This window comes from Mandrillus leucophaeus, unplaced genomic scaffold, assembly GCF_000951045.1.
Source record: "Mandrillus leucophaeus isolate KB7577 unplaced genomic scaffold, Mleu.le_1.0 Scaffold246, whole genome shotgun sequence".
In the NCBI taxonomy this organism is placed as follows: Eukaryota; Metazoa; Chordata; class Mammalia; order Primates; family Cercopithecidae; genus Mandrillus; species Mandrillus leucophaeus.
This window is the reverse complement of record NW_012102543.1, coordinates 523079-537783: the sequence shown is the minus strand read 5'-3', so window position 1 is coordinate 537783 and position 14705 is coordinate 523079. Positions and strand designations below refer to the sequence as shown.

At 55.4% G+C, this 14705-nt stretch overlaps 1 protein-coding gene across 1 annotated transcript in view; it reads left to right on the top strand.

The window, feature by feature from the left end:
- Positions 1–312: 312 nt before the first annotated feature.
- Positions 313–14705, top strand: part of PAPLN (papilin, proteoglycan-like sulfated glycoprotein) — a 31112-nt gene continuing 16719 nt past the window's right edge. The window contains exons 1-14 of the mRNA XM_011983153.1: positions 313–365; positions 926–987; positions 1247–1397; positions 2290–2350; positions 2744–2846; positions 6236–6366; positions 7130–7253; positions 7714–7794; positions 7891–8063; positions 8245–8368; positions 8864–8990; positions 9969–10176; positions 10728–10910; positions 11089–11230. Of these exons, the coding sequence (XP_011838543.1) occupies positions 313–365; positions 926–987; positions 1247–1397; positions 2290–2350; positions 2744–2846; positions 6236–6366; positions 7130–7253; positions 7714–7794; positions 7891–8063; positions 8245–8368; positions 8864–8990; positions 9969–10176; positions 10728–10910; positions 11089–11230 (1723 nt within the window). The remainder of the gene's footprint in view (positions 366–925; positions 988–1246; positions 1398–2289; positions 2351–2743; positions 2847–6235; positions 6367–7129; positions 7254–7713; positions 7795–7890; positions 8064–8244; positions 8369–8863; positions 8991–9968; positions 10177–10727; positions 10911–11088; positions 11231–14705) is intronic.

Sequence of the window (14705 nt, the reverse complement as noted above, 5' to 3'; positions counted from 1 at the left end):
TCTGGTGATACCCTAAAAGAAAGTCCCCTTCCAGCAAATGTTTGCATGTACACCGTATGCCTCCTGGCAAAATTGTGAAGTTACATCTAATCCCTGTCCAACCCTGCAGGGAATCATCTAGCATCTCATTTGATTCCCCCAAGTGGGTGGGGGCACAGCCCCGGCAGGGGAGCAGAGGCCTGTAGTGAGACTGGCCGGCTCCTGTGCCCACTTCTTCCTCTGTGGCTTCCTCTCTCTGCCTCACTTTTCTTATTCATGCAATGGGGTCTGTTGGGTTGTTGTGAGGATGAAATGAGATAATGTGTGTGTGGCATGTGGATTCCTGATGCCAGCTACAAGAGGTCCAGTCTTTCTGGTGGCAAAATGTATCTGCTAGGATTATAATCCTGTGTAGAGTCTCAAATAGCAGTTCTTCAATAAGACAGACATGATTCCTCTCTCATATAAACACCCAGGGGTCAGAAGTCTGGGGCTATTCTGTTGCACAAAATCCTCCAGGCTCTAGAGTCTTTCTATCTTTGCTTCACTGTTTGAAGCCTCTATTTCCAAGTTACCTCACAGTCTAAAAGGCTGCTCCAACTCCAGCCATCACATCTGCTTTCCAGACAGCCTGAAAGAGTACAGGAGGAAGGAGAAAAGGACAAAGGCTCATGCAGCCTCTCTCTTAAGGAGATTACTAGCAGCAGCTGCCCAACACTTGTATTTACATCTTACTGATGAGAACTAAGTGATGTAGCCACAGTTAGCTGCAGGAAGTCTAGAAAGTGTATTTTTAAAAAAATTTTGGGCAGCCAGGTACCCAGCTGAGTCAAGTTTTCAAGGGTTCTCTGACAATGGGTGGAGGGGATGAATATTGGGGTACCCCTGGGAGTCTCTGCCAGATTAGCAGGATCCCCCCATACTGCTTCCCTTTATTTTCTTTTAGGGCCCCGTCCCCTACATCACAGTTAACCCACAAATGCCTGGACCCGCAAACTGCCCCTGGCTGTAGGGTTCCTCCCCGCAGTGGTCCCTGAAACTCCAAACCCTTCCCAGCTGCTCCTGCTCCTGCCCTCCAGGCCTGGCTTTCAGCTGCTTATGAGGAAAGCAGGCTAATTCTGAAAAGGAATATGTTTTGGGGTGCCCGGCGGTGTTGCTGAGTCCTAAAGGCGGGCCCTGGAAGGGAGAATCCCAGGCTCCTTGATGGGTGAGGGAGTGTTTTTAGGCGGAGCATCCTTTGGAGGGGCCTCTGGGCTCAGGCTCTGAGTGGGCACTGCTGATACATGGTCCTGTCTTCTGCAGGCTCCCAAGGTGAGGCGGCAGAGTGACACCTGGGGACCCTGGGGCCAGTGGAGCCCCTGCACCCGGACCTGTGGAGGGGGCGTCAGTTTCCGGGAGCGCCCCTGCTACTCCCAGAGGTAGGAGAGACGAAAATGGGCTGGCTTGTTAAAGCAGGAGCAGGGGATGCTGGCTTCTGGGTGGTAGGCTAGGCAGTCGCAGCCTAGGCTAGCACTGGCCACATCAGCAGAACCCACCAAGCAGCAGATTCATTCTGGAAGCAGCATCAGTTCAGCACAGGAAATCAAACCATTTCCCAGGGCCTTCCACTCTGAGCTGGAGCACACGTGCTGCCTGCTGCCCCTGGTCTCCAGCTCCTGATGCTGCACCTGCCTGCCCTATGGCAGGTGCAGTCAATTTTGGTGGAACCAGTAAACAATCTTCAACCGGCAATTCCCAATTCCTGTGGCTTCTTTGCCAAGTATAGATGTTCCCCCATTTCAAGCGATTTATTAAGTGCTTGCTGTGTGTGCTGCACTCTGGCAGGGTCAGTGGAGAAGGTGGGGTACAGAAGGGGTAGTGAGGTGCCTCTGTCCCAGTATAGGGGTTGTTCCTGAGAACCCTGTGTGAGGGGGAATGAGAGACCAGGAATGATCCTAAAAGCCTTATACTGATGTCCTGCTTAGATCGCAGGATGGCTGTGCCAGGCGGGTGGGTATTACATCTCATGCAGGTATTACATCTCACGCAGAGTCTTCTCTGGGAATCTGCCGTAAGAGACAGTGGAGTGGTCCCGCCTTAAATTCAAATTACAGGGCGGGTAGGGCTCTGAGTCCGCTTCTCCCAAGTACCAACACGGGTCGCTCACGCCCCGCCAGGGGATTTATGGCATGGGGTCGGGGGGGGGGCACCCTCTCACCTTGCTGCTCCCACTGGAGAGCCCCGCAGAAGTTGAGGCCTGCAGGGAGCCCCAGCACGGGGGTGGGGACGTTGGGTCTCGGTCCGGGTCCTCCCGGTGCTCTGGTCCCGCAGGAGAGATGGAGGCGCCAGCTGCGTGGGCCCCTCCCGGAGCCACCGCTCTTGTCGCACTGAGGTAAAGCCCACGGGGCGCGGGCGAGGGCACCAGCTACCCCAACCCCTCCCGGCCGACGTCCCCACAGGGATGCCCGCCTCTGGCCGGGGGCTGCTCGGTTGGCCCAGCCTGGGGTCCTCCTGCCAATCCACAGCAGGGCTGCGTGGGAGCCCGTTCCTCACCCTGCCCCCGGGGACTGGCCTTGTCCTCCACAGCCTAGAGCACCATGGAGGGGCGCGCACAGGAGTCCGGGGGTCTGGGGGGCAGACTCCACCTCCAGCGGCTCGGACTGGGCAGGCGAGGGAGATTCCTGGGCTCCCTGGGCTGGGGCGGGCGGCGGGGACAGGGCGGGGAGGGAGGTGGGCGGACCTCGGACTCCGCCTCCTGGACCCCGACTTCCCCTCTGCCCCGCAGAGCTGCCCCGATGGCGCCCGGGACTTCCGGGCCGAGCAGTGCGCGGAGTTCGACGGAGCTGAGTTCCAGGGGCGGCGGTACCGGTGGCTGCCCTACTACGGCGGTGAGCGCGGCCGGGACCCCTCTCTCGGGGGCCTCTTGTATCCATACATTGATGCCACAGTTCCTATTGCCGTATTATAGAGGCGTTTTCATATATATGTATATATACACACACACACGTATATTAGAGACAGTCTCGCTGTGTTGCCCAGGCTGGTCTTGAACTCCTGGGCTCAAGGGATCCGCCCGCAACGACCTCCCAGAGTGCTGGGATTGCAGGCGTGAGCCACTGTACCCGGCCAATTTTTTTTTGACTGGGCGCGGTGGCTCGCAATGTACAGGGAATCTTCTAGACCACAGGACCCACCTTTGGGGAGGAGAGGGTCTGCAGAGGTCCCTCGTGAGAGAACAAGAGGTCTTACTTTTTCTTTATTTTTTTTCTTTTTGTTCTTTTCTTTTTTTCTTTCTCTCATTCTCTCTTTCTCTCCTGTTCTTCCTTTCCTTTCTTTTTCTTTTTCTTTTTTTTTTAAAGATAGGCTCTCACCCAGGCTTGAGTGCAGCAGTGCAGTGTCAGCTGGGCAGCCTCGAACTCCCAAGCTCAGTCAATCCTTCCACCTCAGCCTCCCAGATAATTTTTTTAAAAAAATATGGAATGCTTCATGAATTTGCACACCATACCTCCTCAGGGGTCAGGGGCTGTGCTAATCCCCGTATCATTCCTATTTTAGTATATGTGCTGCCAGAGCCAGCATTTGTCAAATACCCCATCGATCAACCCATAATGAATCAATCACCAGTCACCCCCGCTCCCCCCAGCGCACGCCCGTGGCAACACAATGGCAGCTATTTTGAGGTCTTTCCATCCTTTCTCCCCTTATGTGTGTATATTTTCAAACGGAGCTATGGTGTGTCTATACCATTTTGAGCCCTGTTTTTGCTCAGTCTGCTATGGGAAGCGTTCCTCCTGTCACACAGAGACGGATGTGGGGAGCCCCAGGAGCAGTAGGAGTGGTGCCCCCCGGTCATCCTGCAGGAGGGGCTGGAAGGGACTTGGTACACCAAGACTTCATTTACCAAGGATCTGGGGGCCAGAGGAGATGGTCTGAGTACCTCTGAGGAGGGTATAAGTCATTACTTTTTAGATAAATACAGTTCAGGAAAAAAACACCCACGTAAGCACCAACAGGTATGTCATTAAGCATTTTAGATGAATCAGAAGATTCCTCAAGACAAGTCTTCTGAGTGTTCGTTTTCCCTGCTTGCTGCGCATGACCTCTGGAGACCCCGTGGCACTCTGAATTCCAGATCAATGAGCACTCGTATCCTGTGCGTGTGTGGGTGGGTGTGTGTGTGTGGTGGGGATCGTGGCTATGGCCCAGTGGGAGTCTCATATCCTGTGTGTGTGTGTGTGTGTGTGTGTGTGTGTGTGTGTATATGTGTGTGGTGGGGATGGTGGCTGTGGGCGTGGCCCAGTGGGAGTCTCATATCCTCTGTGTGTGTGTGGTGGGGATCGTGGCTGTGGGCGTGGCCCAGTGGGAGTCTCATATCCTCTGTGTGTGTGTGTGTGTGGTGGGGATCGTGGCTGCGGGCGTGGCCCAGTGGGACTCTAGCTTTCAATATTCCCTCTGGATCCTGAAGTGGACACATGTCAAGAATAATTTGAGTATATTCACATGATAGAAAAATTGGAACACAGAAGAAAGTCTAAAAAGATAGTAGAGGGATACCTTCCATGGTGTGGAGATGATTATAATCCTGTTTGTACTTTTGGGTTGTTTTAAAATGTGTATATATTTAGATAAATATAAAAATTAAGGTTGGATGCAGTGGCTCATGCCCGTAATCCCAGCACTTTGGGAAGCTGAGGCAGGACGATCACTTGAGTCCAGGAATTTGAGACAAGCCTGGGCAATGTGGTGAAACCCCATCTCTACCAAAAATACAAAGATTAGCCAGGCATACAAAGATTAGCTAGGCATGGTGGCACACACATGTAGTCCCAGCTGTTCAAGAAGCTGAGGTGGGAGGATCACTTGAGGCCAGGAAGTTGAGGCTGCAGTGAGCCAAGATCACACCACTGCACTCCAGCCGGGATGACAGAGTGAGATCTTGTCTCCAAAAGAAAAAAATTAAAATCAGGCCAGTTTCAGTGGCTCCTGCCTATAATCCTGGTTCTTTGGAAGGCTGAGGCAGGAGGATCATTTGAGCCCAGGAGTTTTAAACTAGCCTGGGCACCGTAGTAAGACCCTGTCTCCACAAAAAAAATTTTTAAAAATAGCTGGGTATGGTGGCATGTGCCTATAGTCCCAACTATTCGAGAGACTGAGGCTGGAGGACCACTTGAGTTTGGGAGGTGGAGGCTGCTGTGAGCTTTGATCGTGCCTCTGCATTCCAGCCTGGGAGACAGAGTGAGATCCCATCTGAAAAACATTAAAACCAGGAAAAAGTTACCCTCATCCTGCCCCTTTCACAAGATCACTGTTAGCATTTCATCTTAGCCCCTTTCACATCAGTCTCTCCATATACACTTACATATTTGTAATTATTAATCACCGTTTTGCATTCTGTGTTTTAAGCATCTTCCCACACCATATAGTTTTCACAATCATCATTTGCAACTTCATAGTCAGCAGGTGTAATATTCCATTGATAATTTGTTTAAAGAGTAGCTTGTTATGGCCGGGCACGGTGGCTCACACCTGTAATCCTAGCACTTTGGGAGGCTGGGGCAGGCAGATCACCTGAGGTCAGGAGTTCAAAACCAGCCTGCCCAACATGGTGACACCCCATCTCTACTAAAAGTACGAAACTTAGCCGGGTATGGTGGCGTGTGCCTGTAGTCCCAGCTACTGGGGGGGATGAGGCAGGAGAATCGCTTGAACTAGGAAGGCGGAGGTTACAGTGAGCCGAGATCGTGCCACTGCACTCCAGCCTGGGCAATAAGAGTGAGACTCCATCTCAAAAAAACAAAACAAAACAAAACAAAACAAAACAAATAGCCTGTTGTAACCACCTCAGCTGTGGTAAATAATGCTGAGGTAGACTTCTTTAAGTACTTTGCTTTTTCTTTATCCTGGTCAGCTGTGGTAAACAATGCTGAGGTAGACTTCTTTAAGTGCTTTGCTTTTTCCTTATCCTGGTCAGCTGTGGTAAATAATGCTGAGATGGACTTCTTTAAGTGCTTTGCTTTTTCCTTATCCCGGTCAGCTGTGGTAAACAATGCTGAGATAGACTTCTTTAAGTACTTTGCTTTTTCTTTATCCTGGGACTTTTCTTCGACTTGATCCTTAGAGGTGCGACAGATTCAGGGAGACGGCCCCTTCTCCTTGGGTGGGGGCTGCTGCAGGGCTTTCTGACCCATGCTTTCCTGTTGCTAGGGTAGGCCTTGGGCCCTGGGGAGGGGCGTCATCCAACCTCAGGATCTCAGTCTTGCCTTCCTGCCTACCCCAGCCCCAAACAAGTGTGAACTGAACTGCATTCCCAAGGGGGAGAACTTCTACTACAAGCACAGGGAGGCTGTGGTCGACGGGACGCCCTGCGAGCCTGGCAAGAGGGATGTCTGTGTGGATGGCAGCTGCCGGGTGAGTGGTCCCCCAGCCCCTCCCTGCCTCCGGGCTGCCTGGGGGCTCAGTGTGGGTGTTTCCCTGTCCATCACCCACAGGCCCAGGTAGCTGCCATGAGCTTGGTATCTTCTCAAGTTACCAGAACACCAAGCCTAGCTCCTAGGGTACCTTGCAGGCATCACAGATGCCCTATGGCCCCTCACCTTCATTCTTGGAGAATGCTAGCCCTACAATAAGAGAAACCCTCTGGGTGGCAGAAATCCGGCTAAAACCGAGTTCAGAAAAACAAACAACAGGGACAGCCGCAGGTGCATGAATGAGGTGCCACTCGGCTTTCCTCTCCGTGGGTCCAGCAGCAGGATCGGGCCTGTTCTTCCCAGGAGGTGTGGAGGTGGCCGCCAGCTGCTCCGGACTTCTGTGGCAGCCTGGCCCCTCCCAGGGAAAGGGGGCCTCATTCCCAGGAGTTTCAGCCACCAGGGGTTGGGACTTACCCTGAACCACTCCAGCCTCCCCAGACCCACATTTGGGGAGCTCCATTCAAACTCTGTGGGAGAGAGGTGGCCCTTCAAGGAAAACGGCGTTATTACCAGAAGGGGAGATGGGAGCTGAGCAGATAAATGGATTGTCAGTCACAGGCCAGTCCCCTGGCTTGTGACTGAATCACTCCTGACCACCCTATTCTGCCTGGGCTGCGCGGGTGCTGGGGTTAGGGTGTGACGGGGCCCAAGGCCTGATGTGGCCATGATGCCCTCTCCCATGCCTCCCACGTCTTTGCCCACAGGTTGTCGGCTGTGATCACGAGCTGGACTCATCCAAGCAGGAGGACAAGTGTCTGCAGTGTGGGGGTGACGGCACGACCTGCTACCCCGTCACAGGCACCTTTGACGCTAATGACCTCAGCCGAGGTGGGGGTGGTTCCGACAAGGGGCTGTTGTCTGCCCCTTCCTTGCCTGTCCCTGCTCTGGCCTAGGCTCCAGGCCAAGTGGCCCTCATGGCACCCGAAGGCTCTGACCATATCAGGTCACGTCTGAAAGGCCCCATGTGGCCTTTGGTTAGGACCCTTGCCCACTTGTGCAGTCCCACCTCCTGCCACTGCTTGGATGTTCTCCCCATCTCTTCCCGCTCCCGGTGTGCTCCGGGTGCCCTGAGCCTTCCCGCCACCCTGGCTTTTGTACTGCAGCCTCTTCTGCCAGGGTTGCCGTTCCCAGCAGCTCGGCCCGGTCTGGCTCCTGTGTACCCTCCCTGCCCCCATTCTGTGCTGCGTGGCACTTGGAGTCCTTGGGGGCCGCTCCTTCCTGCTGTTTGAGTGGTGCCGGGGGAGGGATAGCCCAGCACCCTCAGCACCTGTGTCTCTGCCCCCACCAGGCTACAACCAGATCCTCATAGTTCCCGCGGGTGCCACCAGCATCCTCATCGAGGAGGCTGCTGCCAGCAGGAACTTCCTGGGTGAGAGCCTGGGGTTAGGTCCTGGCAGGTCTGGGGCTGCAGGGGGAGGTGTGGCCGTGCCTCCTGCCGCTGACTGAGGCGGTGTCCTCTGCGCAGCCGTGAAGAATGTTCGCGGGGAATACTACCTCAATGGGCACTGGACCATCGAGGCGGCCCGGGCCCTGCCGGCAGCCAGCACCATCCTGCATTACGAGCGGGGTGCTGAGGGGGACCTGGCCCCCGAGCGGCTCCATGCCCGGGGCCCCACCTCGGAGCCCCTGGTCATTGAGGTAAGTGGGGGTGTGGGGAGAGAGGGTGAGTGGGTGGCTCGTGGTCCCCAAGAGGCTGCCAAGCTCTGTACATGGGGGGTTGAGTGGCTCTGGGCCTGAGCCTGGCAGGGGGCTGTGGGGCTGTGGAGGGTGTGGGAGTGCCCCCCAGCAGCAAACCCCAACAAAGACTCTCCCATGGCAGCTCATCAGCCAGGAGCCCAATCCCGGCGTGCACTACGAGTACCACCTGCCCCTGCGCCACCCCGGTCCTGGCTTCAGCTGGAGCCACGGCTCATGGAGTGACTGCAGCGTGGAGTGTGGCGGAGGTGCGGGCGTGGATGGACCAGGGGAGGGTGTGGGCCCTGTGTGCCGGGTCCCATGGCCATGGGTGAGCAAGTCGCAGTCCCTCCTGGGGAGATGGATGAGCAGGCGAGAAATCTCTGTGTTATGGGGGTGGCTTTGAGGAAAACCCAGGGATCTGGGGGACTCCATGAAGGACCCCAGCCTGAGTGAATAGAACCAGAGGGGGCTTCCCAGAGGCAGCGGCATCTCATAGGAGACAGACTCCCTTAGGAACGGAGACTGGGCCTGGGGTCAGTGATCAGGTGCCAGAGCAGGGCTCTCTCACTCACAGCAAAAACTCTCTGAGCCTCAGTTTCCTCATCTGCCACTTGGGGATGATGGTGGCACTTGCCTTGGGGAGTCATCTAAGGCTGAATGGGGATGACCTACGGGGTGAGTGCGGGATGGCGCCTGGCCTGGGGAACACGCTTAGTGAATGTTGACTGGTGTTTGCCCACCGTGGCCGGGCCTCTGCTCAGGTCACCAGTCCCGCCTGGTGTTCTGCACCATCGACCATGAGGCCTACCCCGACCACATGTGCCAGCGCCAGCCACGGCCGGCCGACCGGCGCTCCTGCAACCTTCACCCTTGCCCAGAGACCAAGCGGTGAGGCCTTGCCAGCCCCTCTACCTATGATGGGGCCCAAGAACTTGGGTGGGAAGGGAACAGGGCCTCCAAGCTGCTTTAGGTATAGAACAAGGAGGCGGGGGTCCAGGGCCCCCCACACTGTTACTGAGGTGTGGGAGAGGTGGCAGCTATCCCTGGGGGAGGCAGAGAATGGGCCTGAGCCCGGGTCTGGTCTCTCTGCCCTCTTGTGACCACGAAGTACTCAGAACACCCAGGCTTGGTTGCAGGAGGGTTGGAGAAGGTTCTAGAGGTCTCTGTCTGTCTGAGCCAGCAGAGGGTTTGGCTTGGCAGATGCCGAGGGGTGGGCCAGGGGTCGGGCCACAGGGCCTGCTGGCATTGGCCATGCCTTTGTTCGTGCACAAAGGACTTCTTACCTGCACCGGCCTGGAGCGTGGCGCCTTGCTGGGGCCCAGCGAGTATGTGGGAACAGGTAACCTGCAGGTCACAGGCTCCCCGCAGGGTTGGTGCCAACCCGTTACCGCTTGGCCTTGGTGGCAGCGGGCCTCCTGGGATGGTGGCAGGCTTGGCTTTGCATGGGGCCACAGGGCTGCTCTCTCCTCTGGGTCCTTGCACCTGGGGCCCGGCAGCGCTGCTCCACGTGTGGGTGAGCGCACCCTCTCCAGGAGCTGCCCCTGACTAAGGTCAGACTGAGAGGAATGGAGTCTGACTGGGAGACAGGGACTTGGTGGGAAGGAGAAAGGGGGATGGCGTTGAGGACCGGAAAGCCAAGGGGGAGGCGCGGGGCTCCGAGTTGTGGGGAGCACTCAGAGAGCCCGGCCCGGTGGTGGGGATGCTAAGGAGCGCCTGGGTCGTGGCCTTTGTTCAGGCCAGAGGTTCAGAGGATGGGCAGGGGTGGGCATCCTCAGGCCACCTGGGTGAGTGAGGGCTTGTGCCTCTCAGGGCTGGGTTTCTGCCCATGCTCCCGGGCCAGCCTTACCTGATTCCCCCTCCTGCCAGCTGGAAGGCAGGGCCATGGGCGCCCTGCTCGGCCTCCTGCGGAGGAGGCTCCCAGTCCCGCTCTGTGTACTGCATCTCGTCTGATGGGACTGGCGTCCAGGAGGCTGTGGAGGAGGCTGAGTGTTCCGGGCTGCCTGGGAAGCCCCCTGCCATTCAGGCCTGCAACCTGCAGCGCTGCGCAGCCTGGAGCCCGGAGCCCTGGGGAGAGGTGAGGCCCCTGGCCCGGATGGGGCTGGTGCTGGGCCTGGGCAGCAGCAGGGAAGGGCTGGGGTCTTGTCCTCTGCTGTGGAAACTGAGGTCCTGGGAGGTAAAGTGACCTGTCAGGTCATCTTGGAAGCTGTGGCCAAGGCTGGGACCAGAAGCAAGTACCTGGATGACTGGTCCAGGGCTCTTCCTTTTTCTTCAGGATCCCGGGGCAGGGTGAGAAAGGCCTGGGCAGGAAGAAGCTGGGTGTGTTGTTTGGGGGCAAGGGAGGGGTTGGCAGTGTCTAGGCTGCCAGTCATTGCTTCTGGCACCTACATATATTTAAGTTGCAAACGAGTGGAAAATACAAATGGGTGACAACCTCAGTCTGTTGTCAGTAGCCATGGTTCAGGCTGTGTGACCTCAGGGGAGTGACTCACCCTCTCTGGGCCTGGGAAGGACATGGGTAGTGGGTGCTATCTGCCTCCATGCCAGGCTGGTGGGCTCCTAGCTGTCCGACCTGGCATGGCTCCTCGGGGCAGGGCCGAGCTCCTGCTGACAGCCTTGTCCTTGCAGTGCTCTGTCAGCTGTGGCGTTGGCGTCCGGAGGCGGAGCGTGACTTGCCGGGGTGACGGGGGTTCTTTGCTCCATACTGCAGCGTGCTCCCTGGAAGACCGGCCACCTCTCAGCGAGCCCTGTGTGCATGAGGACTGCCCCCTCCTCAGGGACCAGGCCTGGCATGTCGGCGCCTGGGGTCTGGTGAGCGCTCTCCACCCCACACCTGCTGCCTGAGCCTGGCCTCCAGCAGGTGGCTGCACACGAGCGCCGTCCTTGGACCTAACACGGGCCCCTGCGCACTTTCCCCTGCCTCTCTCCATGTGGGTCCCCACCCCTAGCCTCACCCTCAGGGTCTCTCTCTCCCACCCCTGGGCCTCAGTGCTCCAAGAGCTGCAACTCGGGCACTCGGAGGCGACAGGTCATCTGTGCCATTGGGCCGCCCAGCCACTGCGGGAGCCTGCAGCACTCCAAGCCCGTGGATGTGGAGCCTTGTAACACGCAGCCCTGTCATCTCCCCCAGGGTAAGGACAGGAGGGCAGGGAGGAGCCTGGCCCGACCTCTCTCCCACTGGCTATGAACCCACAAGCATGTGCTGCCTCGGGGCCTCTGCCTGCACTGTCATCCCTCTGGACCCCACTTCTCCCACGTCTCCCCCGCTGAACCCTTTGCCATCTGTAAGGCCCACCTGGTGTGCAGCCCACGAGGCAGCCCTGCGTTCCTCCACTCAGCAGTGGCGTGCCCCCTGCCCCTCCGGCCCCCATAGCATGCTGTCATTTCTGTGGGACTCTTAGATTTGTTTCCTTGTGCTGCTGTGGTTGTATACGGCTTGTCAGACCTACCCACTATAAACTTCTTGAGGACTGGGTCCCCAGCTTCCATATGCCTCTCTATACCCCCATAGAACTTACCTGACACAGTTAGGTACTCAGTGAATGTTTGTTGAATGACTGAGTGACTGACTGTGTGCTGAGGGAGGGAAGCAGTCCAGGAAGGAGTGTCTCCACATGCCACTTCTGCCTCTGTCTTCTTCCCTTCATCCCCGTCCCACTGTGAAGGGAGCCTCACAGGCAGGAGGGCCTGCTGGAGAAAGGGCACTGAGGCCGGCGTTTGCTTGGCGTGAGGATGCCACATGGAGGAAGGATGTGGGTGGTGGCTGAGCTGGGATGGGGATGGAGGGGTGGCCTCCCAATACTGCAGGGAGGCATGTTTGGCCTTGACTCACTCGTGATGGGAACTCTCTGAGCCGTAGGGACCTTGAGGTGAAGGAAGGCAGAATTTCTATGAGACATGTGACAGGTGTGGCTAAGAACCAGTGGCCTCAGCATCACCAGCAGGCTTGAGTTTCGATCCACTCCATTGCTGACCAGTTATGTGGCCTCGGGCCAGTGCCCCACCTCTCTGATTCTCAGTTTGCCCGTCTGTACAGTGGTTGAAAAGAGGGACTTTCCAGACCGTGGTGGCTCATGCGGCACAATGCCTGACCACACGGGGTGCTTGCTAGCTAAGCAGAGGGTGGGAAGGAGTGGTGGTGGGGCCTTGCGGGGGAGCTCGGGCTCACTGACCGTCCTGAGGGCCCCTGGTGTCTCAGCTGGGGCCTGGTCCTTGGGGCTCACCAGCAGGAGAGCCTTGCACTCCCAGGGGTTCAGAGCTCCATGGAGCCAGTCTGTTCCCCAGGGCCTCGCTGGCTTCTAAAAGAGGTGATCTTAAGCCTGTCGCAGCGACTAGGAGGACTCACATAGAAAGGAAGGAAAAGGGCAGGGAAGTTTAATCCCAGGCTGTAATTCCAGCACTCTGGGAGGCTGAGGTGGGAGGATCGCTTGAAACCAGGAGTTCCAGACCCGCCTCGCCAACATTGTGAAGCATCATCTCTACTAAAAATACAAAAATTTAGCTGGGTGTGGTGGCGGGCGCCTGTAATTCCAGCTACTCAGGAAGCTGAGGCAGGAGAATTGCTTGGACTTGGGAGGCGGAGGTTGCAGTGAGCTGAGATCACACAATTGCACTCCAGCCTGGACAACAAGAGTGAGACTCCATCTCAAAAAAAAAAAAAAATAGATTTCACCACATATCTATTGGAGTCTTCCAACCCCAAATTATCATTGTTTTAAATATTCCTGGGGGCTGGGTGCAACTGCTCACGCCTGTAATCCCAGCACTTTGGGAGGCCAAGGCAGGTGGATCACTTGAGCCCAGGAGTTCAGGACCAACCTGATCAGCATGGCGAAACCCCATCTCTACTAAAAATACAAAAATTAGCCGGGCGTGGTGGCGGGCACCTGTAGTCCCAGCTACTCAGGAGGCTGAGGCTCAAGAATCACTTGAACCTGGGAGGTGGAAGTTGCAGTGAGCAGAGGTCGTGCCCCTGTACTCCAGCCTGGGAGACAGAGCGAGATTCTATCTCAGAAATAAAAAGATAGATAGATAAATATTTCTAGGGATTTTGGCAAGATGTAGTCCATGTGGGAATGGAATATTCACTTTATTATTATTTTGAGACAGGGTCTCTGTTGCCCAGGCTGCAGCGCATGGTACAATTATAGCTCACTGCAGCCTCCACCTTCTGGGCTCAAGGGATCCTCCCACATCAGCCTCCTGTGAAGCTGAGACCACAGGTGCAGGCCACCACGCCCAGCTAATTTTCTGATTTTTTGTCGAGATGGGCTCTTGTTATGTTGTCCAGGCCAGTCTTGATCTCCTGGGCTCAGGCAATCCTCTCACCCTAGCCTCTCAAAGTGCTGGGATTACAGGTGTGAGCCACTGTGCCTGACCCACTTATTTTATTCTTTATACCTTTCTTCCATTATATAGTAATCTGCTTATTTTGGAAAATTTGAAGCACACAAATAGAAGGGAAGGGCACCCTGCCTCCCAAGCACTCATAGCAGCTTTCACGATGAGCATGATTTTGGGGGATGGTCCTACAGGTTTTCTCTTATGTAGCATTAAAAAAACATTCGTATTGTCCTAATTTTATCTACTTATCCATTTGCATTTTCCGACAGTATTTTGTCATGAAAAATCTTTTTGAAAATTTTAGGGATGTTGTTTAAATAAATCCATATACAATAAAACCCACCCATTCTAATGGCACAATGATTTTTTGTAAATTTACTACTTGGACACCATGATAAAAACTTTAAACATGCCAAAGAGTTGAAAGAATGCATAGTCAGCAGCCACACACACACTGTGTCAGTCAGTTCCACAACTAATATTTTGCTTTATTTGTGGTGTTTTTTTTTTTTTTTTTTTTTTTTTGAGACAGAGTCTGGCTCTGTCGCCGAGGCTGGAGTGCAGTGGCGCGATCTTGGCTCACTGCAAACCCCACCTCCTGGATTCACCCCATTCTCCTGCCTCAGCCTCCTGAGTAGCTGGGACTACAGGTGCCCACAACCACGCCCAGCTAATTTTTTGTATTTTTAGTAGAGACGGGGTTCCACCGTGTTAGCCAGAATGGTCTCCATCTCCTGACCTCATGATCCACCCGCCTTGGCCTCCCAAAGTGCTGAGATTACAGGTGTGAGCCACTGTACCCGGCCTTGTGTTTTCATTTCTTAGTCTCTTGTCATTGTCGTCTTTTTTTTTTTTTTTTTTTTTTGAGACTTAGTCTCACTTTGTTGCCCAGGCTGGAGCATAGTGGCGTGATCTCGGCTCAGTGCAACATCCGCCTCCCAGGCTCAAGTGATTCTCTTGCCTCAGCCTCCTGAGTAGCTGGGATTATAGGTGCGTGCTACTGAACCCAGCTAACTTTTGTATTTTCAGCAGAGACGGGGTTTTCACCATGTTGGCCAGGCTGGTCTCGAACTCCTGACCTCAAGTGATCTGCCCACCTCGGCCTCCCAAAGTGCTGGGATTACAGGCGTGAGCCCATGCTTGGCTCATTATCTAGTCTCTTTCTATCCCTTTGTCTATTCATCCGATTTTTTAAAATATGGAATTTTTTTATGGAGGTGAAATTTACATAACGTTCAGTTAGCCCTTTTAAAGTGTACAGGT